At 40.4% G+C, this 19,286-nt stretch overlaps 1 protein-coding gene across 1 annotated transcript in view; it reads left to right on the top strand.

Moving 5' to 3' along the window:
- Positions 1 to 19,286, top strand: part of Tnks (tankyrase) — a 137,175-nt gene that overhangs the window by 100,971 nt on the left and 16,918 nt on the right. The window contains exons 12-19 of the mRNA XM_021169245.2: positions 5,327 to 5,498; positions 9,438 to 9,517; positions 10,859 to 11,004; positions 13,588 to 13,753; positions 15,103 to 15,322; positions 15,738 to 15,847; positions 18,049 to 18,237; positions 18,585 to 18,822. Of these exons, the coding sequence (XP_021024904.1) occupies positions 5,327 to 5,498; positions 9,438 to 9,517; positions 10,859 to 11,004; positions 13,588 to 13,753; positions 15,103 to 15,322; positions 15,738 to 15,847; positions 18,049 to 18,237; positions 18,585 to 18,822 (1,321 nt within the window). The remainder of the gene's footprint in view (positions 1 to 5,326; positions 5,499 to 9,437; positions 9,518 to 10,858; positions 11,005 to 13,587; positions 13,754 to 15,102; positions 15,323 to 15,737; positions 15,848 to 18,048; positions 18,238 to 18,584; positions 18,823 to 19,286) is intronic.

The raw sequence follows: 19,286 nt of genomic DNA, 5'->3' as shown, positions 1-19,286 counted from the left end.
CAGAAAACTCCTGCTTTGTGTTTAGGTAGTGTTTGCAGGAACATAGGAAAGATGAAATTTGAGTATCAGATTTTCAGTAAACCACATTAAAAATAAAAATACAGCCAGGCAGTGGTGGCGCACATCATTATTCCCAGCACTCGGGAGGCAGAGGCAGGCGGATTTCTGAGTTCGAGGTCAGCCTGGTCTACAGAGTGAGTTCCAGGACAGCCAGGGCTACACAGAGAAACCCTGACTCAGAAAAAAGGGGAAAAAAAAGTAAAACTATTACTGTTTGTTAAACATAGTTAGTTAATAATATGTTTCTTTGATAGGCTCCACATGAGTCTCCTTAACTAATAATAGCTGTTGAACCAGGTATTACAACCAAGCAGTGACCTCAGATAACTCTTGCAAGACTAGAGATTTGGGAGGCTGGAGAGATGGTTTCTCTTCTGCAGTGCATCCGAGTTCATGGTTATTACCTGTGTTGAGCAGCTCCCAGCTGTCTGAAACTCCAGCTCCAAGAGGGAGGGCTCTGGCCTCCAGGGGGAACTTGCACCTCTGCACACATTCCCACACAGAAAGAAACTCATAACCTACACTGAGTTAAGAATAAAATCTTTAAAACAATTAGAATATTCTCTAATAGAGCTGAATGATATCTTCCAGCATCCCTTTCCTTCCTGACACCTGCATTTCCCCTTACATAAGCGTCAGATGGGTGTGTAGTGTTTTAGTATTGCACTACTTGACTTGATTATACTTTACAGATAAACAAGATTATGTATATTAAATGCTTTAAAAGGACATTTGGCATTAATTGAAATCAAGATAAGTTAAAATAAAGAGAGCCATTATACAGGTTTATCACCTACTTTGTAGCTACAACTATAGTGTTGTTATAAGCAACATGTTGTATCAGAAATAGTAAGCTAAGGGGGCTTTCTGCTACACTTGTGTGAATTATTGTTGCCCTAGGCTTGACTTTGCAAGTCACTTTTGACAATTACATTGTAATACTCATACAAACCATAATGTTCTTAATTCTTTAAAATGTGTATTATTACCTACAAGACATTTTTTCAGAAAAGTTCATTGAAAAATAAGCTTTTTGTTATAGTCTCTCTCAGTGGCATTGCGTAGATGCAAGGTTCTCAGTCCTTCCTGGTTGTTCCACGTGCATGATGTATTATTATTATTAGCATCTTAGTTCAGCAGTGGACTTCTGCAACTGGAAACAGTCTGCTAGTGACACAAATGACTTCTAGTGTAGCATGTCCTTCCTGGTCTTCCACTACAGCAAACAAGTTACTGATTCCTTTAAATACAAAGACAATATATAAGTTGTCATCAATAGATCTCAAATGCCACACCATGCTGAATGTAGTGACAACTGCCTTCAATCCTGGCACTCAGGAGGCAGAGGTAGGTAGATCTCTGCTGAGTCCAACCTAGTCTACATAGTAATCTATAGGCAAGCTAAAGCCAAATAAGGAGAGGAAGAAGGAAAAAAGGAAGGAACTAGAAGGGAGGGAGGAAGGGAGGGAGGGAGGGTGGGCAGTGGCTGCTATATCAATTCCCTATCACTCATTCCTGGATCCCAAGGCAGTGTGCCAGTCCCACAGGGTTGCTGCCTCCATTCTTCATACATTAGTAAAAACTTTTCTTGACTCCTAATGGGCCATGTTTTCCTTGCTTAGTATTTTCTTTCTGTGATTCTATTGGACTTTTAAATGGCCCATAGTTAACATTTGAGTCTAACAGCACTTTCTGAACATGTTCACATGATCAAATCCCTAACAAGCCACAAAAGGGAGGAAAAGTGTAATTTGCTCATGGTTCAGAGGTTTAGTCTATAGTGGAAGGAGAGTATGCTGAAGTAACCACATCGAGCCAAATAGGCCGCAGAGAGGAGCACTAACAGAAAGACACAGACAGAGGACACACCCCTAGTGACCTGCTTCTCCGGATACTATGATGGATACTCCGGATGGAACTATGGCCATCCACAGTTCTGTCTCCTAGTAGCCTCCAGATTCTGACTCTGTCAGTGGATTAGCACATTCATTTAAACTGAACACTTAGAGTCTGGTCATCTCTAGAAAAGCCCTCAGACATACCCACAAGTTTGCTTTTCTAATTATTAATTACTTAGTCCAATCAACTTTGCAATCACAGTTGTCCATCATGACCTCTAAATGTATAGCTTAAGAGTGTCTTAACTATGGTTAACATGTTGAGTATGTAACATAAAATCAAGCTTTTTCTTTTTTTAGTGGCAGTTTCACATTTTAATAAAAATAATCTGTTTAGCATTGAATGTTAAGTATTTGTAGTGGACCAGGGGGTTAAGACTTATGACTTGGTCTCAAACCATTTTAGGGGGCCCTGGGGCTTCAGGGAAAGAAGGAAGGCAGTGGCAGAACTGCACACTTTGTTTGGTGGGAGTTTTGTTGTTCATTTCTCTGTGGGTTAGAGTCTCCTATGTAGTCCTAGCAAGCTTAGAAACTGCCTTGCAAACAAGGCAGAGCTCAGACTTCCCCGAGAGGTTTGTGACATTGCTTTCTATAAAGAACAGTCCCTTCCTCACCGGTCCCTGTAGCAAGCCTGTTTACTATTCCCGTCTGTTACACATTAGTGCTCTAAGTGAGCTCTATAGACAGACTACCAACAAACGCTTATAAGCTCTTATTTATCTCCACTGAGTGAGTACTTTTCTCATCAGTAACTTTATTTACTTCAACCTGGCTGCTTGATAAAGTACTCCATAATCTTTAGTAGATGTTACTTAGACTTTGAGGGAAGGAGTCTAATCTCCATTCATAATTCAAAAATCTATATCTGTGAACTGAAATGATTCTGTACTACATTAGTAATACACTTACACTTTATGGATAGGAACGTTTTTAAGATACAGAAAGACAACCTAAAGGAATGAGTACATATCTCATATGCATAGAATGTATAATATAAAATTTCATTATGTGACCAACTTACCAATTTCTGTTATAAGTCATTGCTCATCAAATGGAACTTTTAAAACTTAAATCTTAATTCTTTTTACAAACTTATTCCACGAACCATTGAAACATTGTAAATTTTTATTCATTGTTAAAATACGAATTTCCCCCAAGTAAGTAATGGGGATGCGATTGGGCCATTTTCCACAGCACTCAGTTCTACCATAATTACTTACAGAAGGTACAGTGAGTTTGTCTTAGTTAGTTTTACTGCTGTGAACAGACACCATGACCAGTGCAACTCTTATAAAGGAAAATATTTACTTGGGGCTGGCTTGCAGGGTCAGTGGTTTAGTCCTTATCATCATGGCAGGAAGCATGGTGGCATTCAGGCAGACATGGTGCTACAGAAGGAGCTAAGAGGTCTGCATCTTGATGTGAAGCCAGCAGAAGGAGGTGATTTGTTGTACTGGGTGTGACTTGAGTATATGGGACCTCAAAGCCTGCCTCCACAGTGATATACTTCTTCCAACAAGGTCACACCCACTCCAACAAGGCCACACCTCCTAATAGTGCCATTCCCCACCAAGCATTCAAACACATGGGTCTATGGGGACCACTCCTTTTCAGACCACTACAGTGTTCTGCACATCTGCTTCAACACTGGAGGTGAAGCTGGCCAGTCCTCAATAAACAGGAAACCTTTACAATCCTCTTTGCCTGTTACATTTGTTTGCTAAAGGGCTGAGCTTTATTTAAAATCCTCGAGACATCCATTTGAAATCTTGGTTTGGTAAGATCAGTATTTTAGAAGAATAACTCGCAAACCATATTTACATGATTTAACAAACTAAATCGGAATTCATTGTTACGATTTCATTTTTACAGCTGTATAATTGAGTGTGCCTCATCTAATTTCCAGAGAAGTGTGAATAATTAGGATGTGTGCAGTTCTGGGTATTCTTCTAAAATGAAGTAACAGTCATACAAAAAGTAGTTTGCCATCTTGTGTTTTCCATTGAGAAATAAATACTTAAACAGTGCTTGTCTGTTATGTACAAAGTCATTTTTTTTTCTGCTGGAAAATATGATCAAATTAAATTGTGATGCCTTTCATGGTGAGTTTTGTGAAGGCCAATAATAATTTAAGTGAAGCCTTTTCTGAACAAGCAACACAGCTTTCCCAGTAACAAAGGACTGGAAAGAGACCAATTCTCTTCACTTCTGGCCTCTCATTGGTATGGGATTGTACTATCATTCCCTTATTAGGACCTTTCAAAATGGCACTCCGTAGTCTCACCATTAATTGGACTTGATGAAAAGTTATTGCCACAATGTAGGAAATGGTTAAGTGCTGGGTCAGCGCACATGCTCAGGATGGGGAGTTGTTGTTGAGGCCTCCAGAGATGAGGGAGGGAGGATTTAACAGGGTTTCCATGAAAGCAGCATGTACACTTTGATCCCTATGGAGTAGCTGGTGTTTGCGGGACCATTCTAAAATCCTAGGCTAGTTAGATTTGACCAAATTATGAACCCTGACCCAGAAGCGGAACATTTATTCAAAATAATTAACTAAGTTACTGTTTACCATATATATAACTTCAAGGTTTGAAAATGGCTCCTTGAATGTATAAGGGATTTCCCAGTCAAATGTATTTATAGTTAAGGCATCCATTACAGATGAGTATCCATGACCTGAAATAGGAAATTTGTAATGCTTCAAACCCCAAACCTTTGAATCATCAACATCATACAGACAGAAAATTGTACACCTGAACTCATGTAATACCACACAGTCACAGTCACAGAAAGATAGAGTCACTTCAGCTTATGAGTACAGTGGACATGTGGAACAAGTTGGTGTGTAGACCTGAGTCCTCTTTTCAAGGTGTTTGTTTCATTATTTAGTACAAATATTCCGATAGAGAAAAGAATTTGAAATCAGAAACACTCCTGATGAGGGATATTCATTCAGATTATAAGGCACTTCTTAAAATGCAAGTGTGATGAACTACTACACTTATAGTCTGCATGTCTATTCTGTTGTCTGAGCTTGATGAGAGCTATTCATTCTGAGGTATTTAGTGAGCATCTCCAGTGGAGAAGGCAGTGAGCACCAGGTGAGAATCCTGCCCTCTGATGACTTTTTTTATCTTTTCTTTTTTGAGTGGAATGACAGCATGCTGGTCAGTCAGGGAAATGAAGGCTATTTTGTGATTCCCCACCCCCACCCCCAAGGCTGTCACTGTTTCTATAGCACTAGTGAGCAAAAGCTAATCAATGATGTTTTCCAAAAAAGTTTCACAGTTGACTCTTATCCTGAGCATATTCGCTACAATGTGAAAGAATGCCCAGTTTCACATGGACATCCAATGAATTTTCAGATGAATGCACTGGATAGTCTTGGCCAGACTGCTTTGCACAGAGCTGCCTTAGCGGGCCACCTGCAGACCTGCCGCCTCCTGCTGAGTTATGGCTCTGATCCTTCCATCATCTCCCTGCAAGGCTTCACGGCAGCACAGATGGGGAATGAAGCAGTGCAGCAGATTCTGAGCGGTGAGTCACGTGGTCTACCTTCGCTCTCCTCACGCCCCCTCCCAGGAGAACAGACCCTGCCGCCTGTTCTGAGTAGCTGCTTGGCCGGAATGCTGCTTCTTCACACGTTTCCTTTCCTACATAGTCACCCCAACTCCGATTTCTGGTAGGATGAGGAGCTATCAGGAGGAGATCTGCACCATTTTTAAGTTAGGTGGCTTGTTGGAATTGAACACAAGCTAGAATTATGGGAGCTGTCCAATCTGTGAAACGGAGAAACGTTATGTTTCTAGAGTAATGACCTCTAATTGTTCTTACCTGTATAGTACTCTGGCATACTTGTCGTTCTTAACTATTCTGAAATTATCTTATATTTTCCTGGTTTAATTGTTAACTTTTGGTGAGTGTCACAGTGAATGCCCACTGTAGTGTAAGATACTTAGTTTGTTGACAGAGATCGGGCAGAAAACTGATAGTACACTAGACCCTGACATTCTTACTCCCAAGTTAGAAGTAACAGCCTTCTAAAAACTTTGGAATTAGACATGAAAGAATATCAATATAATTACTCTTCTTTCTCACCCCTCTGCCTTTGTTTGAACAGCCTTTGTTTGGGTTCCATTACTGTAGACAGATGGAAACTGAAAGAGTAACATAGAGACATCTATAGACTCGTAGTTAGAAACCTGGCTACTCTTTGCTCCCTGTAAACTGTATGCCCATAGTTTTCCCTTTTATAGCTGATATCTTATGATGCCCTCTACCCAGAAATAAAATTCTTAAGATTTTCTGATACATAACTATTCAAAAATCTACATAAGAAGTTCCTAAACATCTATATTAAACAATTGTGGTGTGATAACTTGGAGATGACGAACCTAGAAAACCACAATTGAGCCTACAAATTTTGGGGGCTGTCAGAAATGCATCGTGTTTAGAAGCACAGAATCTCTCAAAGTCCATGTTAGTTACAGGTGTGCCAGTGCTGTGTAAGGGACGCAGTCCCAAGAAATCATTTCATACCCTGAGCACTGGGTAGGGATTACTTTCCCTCCTCAGCTCATTCTTGCATGCCAGTCATCCTGCTTCAGTCTATGTTTGTTGACAGATGAGGAATGAAACTGATAGAAAATAGGCACTGACTCCCTAGCTCCCAAATTAGAATAACAGCCTCTGAAACCTCAGGAACCAGATGTGAAAGAACTGCAGTGTAGTTATTGTAGAAATGAGTACAATCCCGGCCCGGGGTTTCTACCCTGCCTTTGGTTACTGAGTTCCAGGATGAAAGACACACTCACAACCTTTATATTTACAATGAGCCCTAACCACCACAATAGCTGGGCAGCTGCCTACCCTCCTTGCTGTTGGAGTCTATTTTCTACTGATAACCCCAAGTTATTACTTACTATTTACTCTGTTTCGTCTGGCCTGCTCTTAGCTCCAGATCCTTCAGGGATCTCTCTTGATCCTTAACGCATGGCTGTTTCTCCTTCCTCCTCTCCTGCACCTTCTTCTACAGAGACAACTACTTCCTCCAGTAGTTTCAGTAGTTACTCTTCTTTCTCACTCTTGGCTTTTCCTCCAGTTTTCACTCTCAGAATGAGGCTAGGGTGTTAAGCTGGAGTGTTAAACCCCTGCCTTGAACAGAGCGGTGGAGCATCTGCTGCAGGAAGATAAGATACTGCTCCCTCACTAGAAAATAGCTCTTTCAAGAAATTGCAATCATTTTGTAAATTGAGATTTTTATAAAATATTCTTTTGTCCTTTTTTACTGGAAATGATTCACTACTGAATTTTATTTCTGAGTTATAACCATAAATAAGCATACAGCTACTGCATCAGTCTGTCACAATACTATGCATAAATTTAACAGTGGTTAACAAAATGTGGATGAGGTATCAAATAAATTGAACAGCTTGGATCCATTTAGTACCTTAAAGATGCCTTCTAGTAAACGCATCTCAGGTCCATGACTTCTGGGGATGAGATTGAATATTGAATCATAAGTAAAAAGTTCAGTTATTTTTATAATTCTACTCTAAAATTGATTTTGTGATGCATATCGTTAATTATAAATGCTTAATTCAGCAAATGGTAGGAATCAGTTTGCTATATTCATTGTTGATCTAGAAAGAGAATACAAATAATAGAGCTATCTGAGATACAGAGCCTTAAAAAAACATAGAAAATAGTTTTATTGGAATTACTCCATGGTTGGAAGAGGATACCGAGTGTTCTTTTATACATATTTCTACATTCTCATTTTACTTTTTAATCTTGAGGCAGAGTCTGACCAATTGCCTAAGTTAGTCTTGAACTCCTCTGTAACCTAGACAGGCCTTGGATCTGTAATATTTCTGCCTCATCTACTTTGGTACCAAGGATTTGCCTATCAAGTCCTGCTATATTATTTCTAAAATTAACTTTGTTCTAAACCCATTTTAGATTTATACATATGCAGAACTCCATAATCGCTATCATAATAAATCAGCATGTTTAACTTTCCTGCACGTAGTTCTTAGTAGCACTCTGCTATGTACACTGGATATTTTGCTTGACTAGAAAATGACTAAAGAGTCTTCCTGAGTTTTCTCTGTTGCTGGACTCTCTCATGGAGACATGGTACAGTGTGTTGCAGAACAGCCTCGCCTATAGGTGCAGTAGTACACATTCAGCATTAGACTGGAGACCAATGACCAGAAAGTCAGCGAGTACAGGCATCAGAGAGTTAGGGCTCAGCACATTGACTCTGATGTGAAGCAGCCCAAAAACCAACTTGGCAAATACTTGGATTATTGTTTTGTGAAAAGGAAATGTAAACAGGAGCAAGGATTCCAGCCCCCAGCCACTCCACTAACAAGTACAGTATAATACTTTCTTTAAAGAGAAAGAATTTTAAAATGGACTTCATGTTCGAGACAATCTTTTTTTCCTTTTTAGCTTTGGTATTTTATCTGATTTAATCTTAGTGTTTTATCTGCTAAGAATTATTAATATGATCAAACAGTTTGTCTTCTACAGAAGAGTTCTTAAACTCGTCTATAAAAGTCAACCCTTCTGAACAAAGCACTGTAGAAAAATAAAGTATTTCTTTTAAAATCTAAAGCCTTTTATGGCATCACTTGATCCTTCCCACTTGGACTGTGAACTCAGTGTCTCTGATCATAGTGTAATGTAATGTAATCTTAAACCTGAAAGAGACTTTGAGGAAAACCAGGTCTCACTCTTGGGAGGCATCAGGCTAGTAAGATGGCTCAGTGGTTAAAGGTGCTTGCGGAGCAAGCCTGACAACCTGAGGTCAGCTCCCAGGGCCATGGTGGAGAGAGACCTGGCTCCATCTGCATGCCATGGCACGTGTAATAATAAATACAAATAGCAAAAATCTGAAGTATCCTCCAAAGTCCACATGGGGCCCAAGCCTCTGGTCCTGATAGTCTGCCACACTCTCTTGTACTGCTATAAGTCCCTCCCGAAAGCCACATTTACGTGAGCATATTGAATCTCTTTTCTTTAAAAGATCAATTTTGAATAAAGTTTTGTTATATATCCATATTTGATTAATCAAAATACCTGACATGTAAGCATGTAACTGTAATAACCCAACTTACTATGTCACAGTTCACCTTGTTGTCTTCTCCCATACAAGGGCATTGCAAAGTCTGGAGCTATTTTTGGTCTCCTGGTTCCAGCTTTCCTTACTCTCCTATGAAACAGTCTTTAACCTGAGCATGTGATGACTAGAGTGGTAGGGTATAAAGTGTTCTCTATGTTATGATATATTTAAATTTGACTTAGATGAGCTATAAATTGAAGTATAAAGTAAAAAAGTACTTCTTAGGTAAGATGGAGGAAGGAGCCATTATATCACAGTAATGTCCGACCCATAATCTCTTTTCCCTCATTAAGCAGTCTTCCTTGCAGAACTTTCTCCAACAGTAGTGTCTCCCTCCTTTGATACAGAGAGCACTCCTATGCGCACTTCAGACGTGGACTATCGTCTCTTAGAGGCATCGAAAGCTGGTGACTTGGAAACTGTGAAGGTAAGTCAGTGCCTTCACTGCGGCTGCCTACCTCACTTGAATGGATCTAAACAAAGGGACTCACAGTAGAACAATGGGCAGGGTAATCTACACATAGAAGAGTGAGTGCTACCAAGATTTCTCCCAGTACGTCCTTATAGCACCTAACCCATAAAATAAAATAAGATAGACACATACATTTTTATTACATATAATGGCATGAACTATACTCTGTATGTGCAATGGTGCATATGTAAAGTCAAAGGAATCAGTTCTCTCCTTCCACCATGGGCAACCTGTGAATTGAATTCAAGCTGCCGGGCTTGGCCGAAAGTACCTTTACTCTCATGAGCCATCTTACTGGCCAGAAAACAAATTTTAATTTCATATATTTGTGTGCAAGTAGGCAAAAATGTGCTTTCAAGTTGCTAAACAATGCATTCACATTAAGAGAAAATTTTATTTTTGACAGTGGAGTGTAAGTGTCTAAAGAAGGCATACAAATTGAGAATTAGGTCTGGTATATTTTTTCTCAAAAGCTAAGAAATAGAAGTTAGCTGGGTGTGTTAGCTCATGCCTTTCATCCCTTCGGAAAGCCGAGCCATGAGGATCCTTGTGCATTCTGAGATAGCCTGTACTATAAGAGTGGTGCTCTCTCCTTCCCTTCCTCTCTGCTTCTGTTTAAAGTATTTTAAAATTTGAGAAACAGGATATAAAATTGTTCTGACATTCATCAAAGAATGACTAGAATCACAAAATTGTGGGACCTAGAGAGCACGTGTCTCTTGACCCACACTTAAGGAGACAGGAACTCTCTTTAGGTTCTTTGGTTCCATGTAGTCAGCTCAGGTTGGTCTGATTTGAGCAGAGACCAAACTAAGCATACCACAGGGTGCATCTGTGAGGAGTCTCAGGGAGGGAGGGAGATGGACATGGATGAGACGGGAGGCTTCTTGGCTGCCCTTGGATATCGGTTAGGTTAGGGACTGGACTAGGGTCTCCAACAAATACTAAACTCCTCTGTACACTCAGTTCTGCTGTCACAGTAATGCCAAACGTAATGCAAATTCTCCTTTGGGGCTTTCTGAAACATCATGTGGCCCAGACTGTCCTCAGACTCACTGTGTAACCCGCACTGACCCCAAACTGGAGGTCATTCTCTGTCACCTTCTCCAGCTCAGGGATTTTTAGGTATGCCTCACCATGTCTGGCTATGGTGCTGATTTTTATACATCTCATCTGTAGAGAATATTTACTATATCATTATAGTATTTTAAGATGCTGCCCAGTTTAGAGCAGAGTCTATGAGCGGGTGTTAACGGTGTCGTCTCTGACTCTGTGTCTGTGTGTGCACCACGAAAGCAACTCTGCAGCCCGCAGAACGTGAACTGCAGAGACCTGGAGGGCCGGCACTCTACACCCTTACACTTCGCTGCAGGCTACAACCGCGTGGCTGTCGTTGAGTACCTTCTACATCATGGAGCTGATGTCCATGCCAAAGACAAAGGGTATGTGAATGTGCAAATCCGTCCAGACTTAGATAAAGTACATAAAATTAAATAAAATCACATACTTTTTATCTACAGAATATAGCTGTTTTCTTTGGAACAAAAAATTTACAAATGACATAATGCTTTTTAAAATATTTTTAATATTTTAAACACTAAAATGTTTTTAGTGTCGTAGATGCTTTTTTAAAAATATATACATGATTCATTTAAATTACTACTTAAATAAACATACATATTGAAATTGAAGATTGATTCATCCCTCACCCTAAAGATAGAACATGAACAGTTTGCCTATAATTGTCCAGCTCTGTCTTGGGCTGTGTCCAGCAGTTGTCAATCACCTGGACTGTGAGCGTGTTTCTTGGCACCTTTGAATTTGCACTGCGAGGTGCCCGGGTGAGGATGCCTTTCCAGTCTGCTTTGGACTTTACCTGTTCTTGCACTATGTCTTCCAATTTGGTGCATCCTTTCATGCCTGTGTATAGGATTTTATTTCATTTACTATTATTTTATGTAATCTGTAATTTACTGCTTATCCTTTCCTTATATATTTTTTTTGCTATTAAAAAATTCTTCTAAGAATTTAATCCATCCCACAATTATAATAGAAATATAATTTTGATTCTGTTCATTTAAGTTATTTACATTTTTATATTAGATGAATTACTTGACACACCAGGGAAAACTTTTAAAGTGGCTACTTATAAATCTAAGAAGAGTAACCAAAATCAATTTCTGTATCCTGAGTCAGTTTAATAGCTGCTCAGATGAGGGGGCCCCATTTTGTGCACTTACTTAGCATCGCACCATAAAGAAAAAGGTGCAGCTCAGGCTTTGGGTAACTGCTAAGTGTTTTATCTTTCTCAAGTCATGCACCATACATGATGATTCAGGACACCCTCACTGGTTGTTTCAAAGTACTGCAATGCATTGGAGTGCAGCCAGTGTTGCTTCTATGTCTTAGTTTAGTACTGGGATGTTTCATCATCAAGCCTTTGTTGTAGATGACACTAATCTCTAAATAATCACTGCATAACTGAATGTTTTTACATGTCCTAAGTCCACTTACACTGGCTTCAGTGCACGGCTCTTGAGAGGGTGTCTTTTTTGTGCTGCCTTTTAGAATGTCACCTGCTTTCTTTGAAGGAGCTTGCTCAGAAGATGAGAAGTTTAGATTCTCTTAGCTGAGTAGAATTTATAACTGAATTTTATTTTTCCTTGATGATATTCTTCTTTTTTAGATGGAGTTTGTTTGAGACAAAGGTCCTCTGTATCTCTGGCTGGCCTGAAACTTGCTATGTAGACCAGGGTGGCTACAAATTCAGAGAGATCTTCCTGCCTCTGCCTCCTTAATTCTAGGATTAAAGGCATGCATTACTATGACCAGTGTGAATTCTCTTCTGAAATCACTTTGAGTTTCCATTGCTTTGTACCTCAATATTTAAGTCATGCAGAGAAACCACTCTTGAATCATTATGAACTTAAAAATAACTAAAACAAATAGTGAAAGATACCAACTGAATAAGTAGGATGTATTCTGTGTTTATGTGTTATATATTACGTTACTTTATATTGTGTGTCATGAGTAAGCTGGCAATTTTCATTAGTAAAATACAAATCAAAGTAAATCTGAGAGATGATAAAAAGTAGATTGGTTAATTATGTGTGCTAATACTTTGTAGTATACAGGACTTTATATTGCTAGGGTGCAAGTAAGAATTGAAAGGATTGTGTTAAGCAGACCTGGGGTCCCAGCCATTTGGGAGGCTGAGGCAGTAGGATTTGAACTTGGTGCCTTCTTGGCTTATGGAATGAGTTTAGGAAAACCTATATTTAAACTGAGAGGTCTGGGTGTGTATAGCTCAGTGGTAGAGTGCCACTAGCATTCGTGAGACCCTGACTCTTAATCCTAGTGCTACCAGAAATAAAGTATGTTTTTAATTCTATGAGTGATACACACATACATACACATACACACACACACACACACAAATGTGAATAGATGAGTAGATCGAGCGATAAGAATAAATCAATATATATTGTATTTCAAGATTAATGATTGCTGTGATAGAAGGCTTTATATTGAAAAGTTGTTTGTTTGTTTGTTTGTTTGTTTTTAAATTATGAGTGTTTGAATTAGTGAGGGGCCTTAGCAAGTAAGGACACTTGCTGTGTGAGCTGCTGTCCTGAGTTTGATCCCTAGACCATGCATAAAGTGTAAGGAGAGACCTGACTTGACAGGGTGGTCCTCCCTCCACACGTGTATCGTGACACACGTATGTGTGCACACAATAATAACTAGTAAAAAGTATTAGTCCCTGCTTAGAAATGGGGCCCATGTTAGAGACCAAAGAGGAAGTATTTCTGTGTAAGTGGGTTCTCAGTACTTAGCCGCAGACGCGTGTGACTAGGAGGAAGGTTTGGGGCAGAGTCTCACATAGGCTGTGCTGGGTGGAAACGCCCCTCCAGCTGGGGTGATCTGACCTCCTGCCTTTACCTCCCAAGTACTGAGACTGTCCACCGTTATGCAAATTATTTCAGCTGAAATATTTGTCTTGTGACTATTTTCCTTTTGTTTAGTGGCTTGGTTCCCCTTCACAATGCCTGCTCCTATGGACACTACGAGGTCGCCGAGCTCTTGGTGAGGCACGGAGCTTCAGTCAATGTGGCCGACCTGTGGAAATTCACCCCTCTCCATGAAGCAGCAGCCAAGGGAAAATATGAAATCTGCAAACTCCTTCTAAAAGTATGTAGACATGAAGCAGCAGCCTGGGTTTAGTTACTGCTTTTGAAAACTAATCTGTTGTAATCTACAAGTGCTAAGAGGGCTATCTCTGGTTAGTTCCTGATAGGTCTTTCGGAATTGACTAAGTGGGGTCATTTCACCCAAGAAGGTTTTGGGAATGTTGGTTTAATTTACACGGTTTATCTAATGTAGTGTTAGTATTAAAGTGGCCGTAGGAACTTTTCCATCAGGCATGCTCTTTGAGGCCAATATTGCTGCTGTCGTAACTAATAGTATTGTTAACTCATTTCTTACTAAATATCACATACTCACGTCACATGCATGTCTTGCAATACATCTGTGTGGATTCTCATCTTTTCTTAACCAGAGAAAAAATACTGTTATTATATGTAAGTCCAGTTTATATTCAATACTGTAATAGCATAATATATATATAGCAAGTATTACCACTAGATACTTTTTAAAAATTACCTATAGGATATTATGCATACGTTGTCTAATTTGAATATTGTGCTTTGTTTATTTGTTTCTTCATTCATTTTTTAAGAGAAAGTCTTACTGTTGCTCTGGCTGTCCTGGAACTCACAGAGATCTGCCTGACTCTGCCCCCAGAAATGCTGGGGTTAAAGGTGTATGCCACCATATCTGGCTAGCTTATTCTTAATTTTTACAGTGGGTGAACAGCTTTCTGAATCAGGTCTATATTAAAACTTCTTGGCTTATAGGTACAGCTTTTTTTTTAAACCAAGGTAGTTTTTTTAAAAGTACATTTATACATCATGAAATACACTTTTAAACTATCAAACTTTTTTTTAAATTGATGTCATTTAGAATTCAGTTTTTTTCTTCCTGTATAGATTCCTTTATTTCTTTCTCATGATGCTGCCTAAATATCTTTGTCCAATTTGTGCTGGAACCATAATTCAATGGTGGAGTGATTAGTGACCAAGTGTGAGACCCTAGTTTCATCATTAAAAATCAATCAATCAATCAATCTCTCTCTCTCTTTGTGTGTGTGTGTGTGTGTGTGTGTGTGTGTGTGTGTGTGTGTGTAAGTGTGTAGTGCAACTGAAGTCTGGCCGAAATTCACATCTAGGCCATTATAAGAAATAAGATATTTTCAAAGACAATTTCAAGTCTTGGGGAAAGTTTGTCATAGAAAGGCAAAAGTTCCCCCGTATCCTCCCAGTTACAAAATAAAACAGAATTTACGTTCCTATTTTCAAAGTGAATGTGGGATAGGTCTCCTTCCAGCTGAGTGTGGTACCAAGAGTAAATGAATTAAGTTCTGTATGTGCTACCTACCCACTTGCAAACACACGTGAACCGTTTGGTTTTTGTCTTTACAGCATGGAGCAGATCCAACTAAGAAGAACAGAGATGGAAATACGCCCCTAGATCTGGTCAAAGAAGGAGACACAGATATTCAGGACCTACTGAGGGGGGATGCTGCCCTGTTGGATGCTGCCAAGAAGGGCTGCCTAGCCAGAGTGCAGAAGCTTTGTACTCCAGAGAATATCAACTGCCGAGACACCCAGGGCAGAAATTCAACTCCTCTCCACCTGGCAGGTAAGTGTCACTGTGTCATCTCACTGTCCCTTCAGCTAGATACCAATATACTGTGTGCCAGGCACTTAGCCACTGGGCGTGAAAGGTGAATGAGGTTAGTGAGATAGCCCATCAGGTGACAGTACTTTTCAACAATCTTCACAGCCCGAGTTCAAGTCCCACAACTCACATGGTCAGCCAAGAGGGTCAGCTCCTGTAGACTGTCCTAGGACCTTCCCACTCACACTCGGTGCCTGCGGTACCAGTGAGTGAAACCAGCACGTGGTGTACACTTACGTAAAGACTGAATTATGTGAAGTCAGTATTAGCTTTTGAAGAAAAGGAATTAAAATCTTCAATTTCCCTGGTCTTTGCTGGTATATGTGTGAGTCGTATCTCTCTCTCCTGACCTGACGTGCGCCTTTCCCTCTAATAGCAGGCTACAATAACCTGGAAGTAGCTGAGTACCTTCTAGAGCATGGGGCTGATGTCAATGCCCAGGACAAAGGAGGGCTAATCCCACTTCACAACGCTGCGTCTTATGGGGTAAGTGTGCCACAGTGAACGTCTAGAAGCCTTCCCTGGCTTTAATGCCTTATTAATTATGGGTTGCATGTTAAGGAACAGATGGCCAACTTGCAGCAGAGTTGAGTGCAGCTCAATCATCTATATATATAAGCTTTGTCATACCGTCCCTATAGTTACTTTCTGATGAGCTTTGAAAGCTCTCTGTGACTTTGCACATAATCTAACACAGTAATCATGGTATAGTGGGTCATATATAAATCTTGCCTCTACCTCAGATAGGTTTTAGAAACTATTAAGGCCAGGAGGCTCCTAAGTGGGTATGGAATTTAGCTGTCTACAGTTATCTCTACAATCTCAGAAGGCTCCGGCCAAGTGGTTAAGCAGTTTGCACACAATTGAATAGCATTCAGCTAAGGGATCAAACTGCCACGTAAAAGTGCAAAGCCATCTTTGCAGACACTAAATGGTGTTCAACAGGAGTGGGGCACATGGCAGTGCCTTGATGCCATTTGTCAGAAATGGTGGTAGGCGAGGTGCTCGGGCTGATGCTTCGCGGTAGAAATAAGTCAGACATGAAGGATGGTCCTGCTCTCTGCGTGTGTGCATAGCCTTCCCTGACCAAAGTTCCCGTACCGGATGCTCAGGTGATAGACAGAGTGGCTCCTCCCACTCTTCATCTTCAAGCAAGGCTACTTTGTAGGGATCCACAGCTCCTGCTTTCCGTTTCTATCTGCAAATGAGAAAAAAAAAATAGAGAGCATTTTCCTACTGTCATCAAACCACAAGTTTGAGCTTAAAGTTTAAAGTTTCATGAGAATTTTCTTTATGGCAATGCGCTTTATTCTGCTTAGTATCTTTTGTATTGTAGTATGTTTAGTTATCTATACATACAAAGGATAGTTAATTTCTGTGATATTAATACATATAAAAAAGTACTGATATTCCTTACCAAAAGCATGTGATTTTATAAGAATAAATCATCTGGCAGATTGATTTTCTTTCTCCACTTTCTCATTTTGCAGCTATTTCCCTAATACATAGATTCTGTCTGATGGTTTCTTGCCATCACAGTAGTAGACGGCATATACAATGAGATGGGTTGGCTGGAGCCCACATTCTCTTCTCTCGCCCACCTTTTTAACATTGAGTCCATGTCTTTAGTCAGTGCTTAGTGCCTTTCTCGAGGACAGTAGAGTCGGCTCCTGATCTTGGCCTTCTCACCCAGTCCTCTGGTCCTGCCCAGGTGACGAGAGCTAAGCTGCAGCTCACTTGTGCATCTCAGTTACTGTGGTTTGCTCCAGAAGTGTAGCTACTTAAAAAGAAGGAAAAGCTTAAGAATTGTGTTTGACTCTATTTCAGTAATATCCCTTCCTCTTCATTGGTCTTGTAGACATTTGCCAGCCAATTTAGCAAGCTTGTAATTGGTTTCACTAAAGACACTGTAAATTCAACATAAGTAAGTTTAACAATGCATACTGAACACACAGCTCATTTATACGCCCACATTTATACAAACTGTAACTCGTTTTGGACTAATTTTGGAAGTCTATGCAAATTAGTCTACAAAATTGTGTTCCTCTTAATAAAATGCAGGAAACGCAACTTAAGTAACTTGTGCTATCATCTGAGGAATCGTTTGAAGTTATGCCGCGCTTTCAGACGAACTCAGCAGAAGTTGCTTTTTGAACACATCCTTTGCGTAAAGAAGATAAATTGGGGTTGTTTGTTTGGTTGGCTGTTTGTTTGTTTGTTTGTTTGGTTGGTTGGTTGGTTGTTTTGGAAGTGATTCTGATAGAATCCTACAGAGCTTTCTTGTTAGAAGTTAAACATAAACTGCAAAGTTAGTTTTATGATATTCTCATAATCCAAAAACTCTTAAAGCATTTAGATAAACTAGCCTGTCCTCAGCAGAATCCTAGTGGTTCTGCACAGACCTCCTCCCATCTTCATTATCATGTTATCAGGGGTACCATGCCTGTCTTAGGAATTCCTGATCTCTTCTTTGGAAATAAGTAGTTAGAGACCAGCCTAGACAGGCAAAAGAATAGCTGACGAGGAGACAAGTCCAAAGCACAGGAGAGGGCTGTGTTTGTTTGTTTGTTATTAAGAAGTTTCTATTAAGGATGAGGCCTAGGATGGTGAAATTATAGCAAGGATACTTGACAAATTCGGCTGGGTGGCTTTCTTCTTCAGTGTCCGTGTTCTCTTGATTTTCTCAGCATGTTGACATAGCAGCGTTACTGATAAAATACAACACATGTGTAAACGCAACGGATAAGTGGGCCTTTACTCCCCTTCACGAAGCCGCCCAGAAAGGAAGGACGCAATTATGTGCCCTGCTCCTAGCACATGGTGCAGACCCAACCATGAAGAACCAGGAAGGTCAGACACCTTTAGATCTGGCGACGGTAAGTCCTTGTTGCAGGGTGGTTGTTGTACATTAGGATTCCAGGCATGACCTTACCTTCCAGGGCTCAACTGGCACTTCATGGGGTGGAGTTGGCATTCTTCCTGGAAATCTTGATAGCCAAAACCACATGGCCTCTCAGTTCCTTCTGTACTTCAATGATATCTCGTGTATAATCAGCCTCCTTTACTTTCACTAACCCTTGTCTGACTCTTCCAGCCACCACTCGACATTTGATACCAAAATCACTGTCACTGTCCTTGCCTGATGTCTGTGTCTTTACATTTGGTACGTGGTGAAAATCTTAGCATTAATAATGGTTTTTGTATTTTCTTTAATCATTTTTAGGCTGATGACATCCGGGCTCTGCTGATTGATGCCATGCCCCCTGAGGCCTTACCTACCTGTTTTAAACCTCAGGCAACTGTAGTTAGTGCCTCTCTGATCTCACCAGCGTCCACCCCCTCCTGCCTCTCTGCTGCCAGCAGCATAGATAACCTCACTGGCCCGTTAACGGATCTGGCTGTAGGAGGGGCCTCCAATGCAGGGGATGGTGCTGCGGGTGCAGAAAGGAAGGAAGGAGAAGGTAGGTGTACCCCTGGGAATCCTTGTTTGTACACTTTAGTGGACCGGTTACTTTTTCCTTTTTATTATTGAAAGCTTAAAGATAGCCCCTCTCTAAACTTTTGAGTTCAAAGTCATCCAGGACTACGTGATGAGGCCCTATGTCAAAGACAGGATTGGAGGATGTGAGGGGGGAGGGGAAGGAAAAAGGATTCCTGGGACTTGCTAAGTGAGCTCCAGGTTTAGTAAGATGCTCTCTCTCAAAGGTAGGTAGGTGGGTGGGTGGGTGGGTGGATGGATGGATGGATAGATAGATAGGAAGATATTCAACATTGACCTCTGACCTCCACATACACATAGAAATAAATAAAAATAATTCTTAAAAAGACTAAATCAAACCGGGTGATGGTGGCACACGCCTTTAATCCCAGCACTGGGGAGGCAGAGACAGGCGGATCTCTGAGTTCGAGGCCAGCCTGGTCTACA

This window comes from Mus caroli, chromosome 8, assembly GCF_900094665.2.
Source record: "Mus caroli chromosome 8, CAROLI_EIJ_v1.1, whole genome shotgun sequence".
In the NCBI taxonomy this organism is placed as follows: domain Eukaryota; kingdom Metazoa; phylum Chordata; class Mammalia; order Rodentia; family Muridae; genus Mus; species Mus caroli.
The sequence above is the reverse complement of the archived record's forward strand: the minus strand, read 5'-3'. Positions and strand labels throughout refer to the sequence as shown.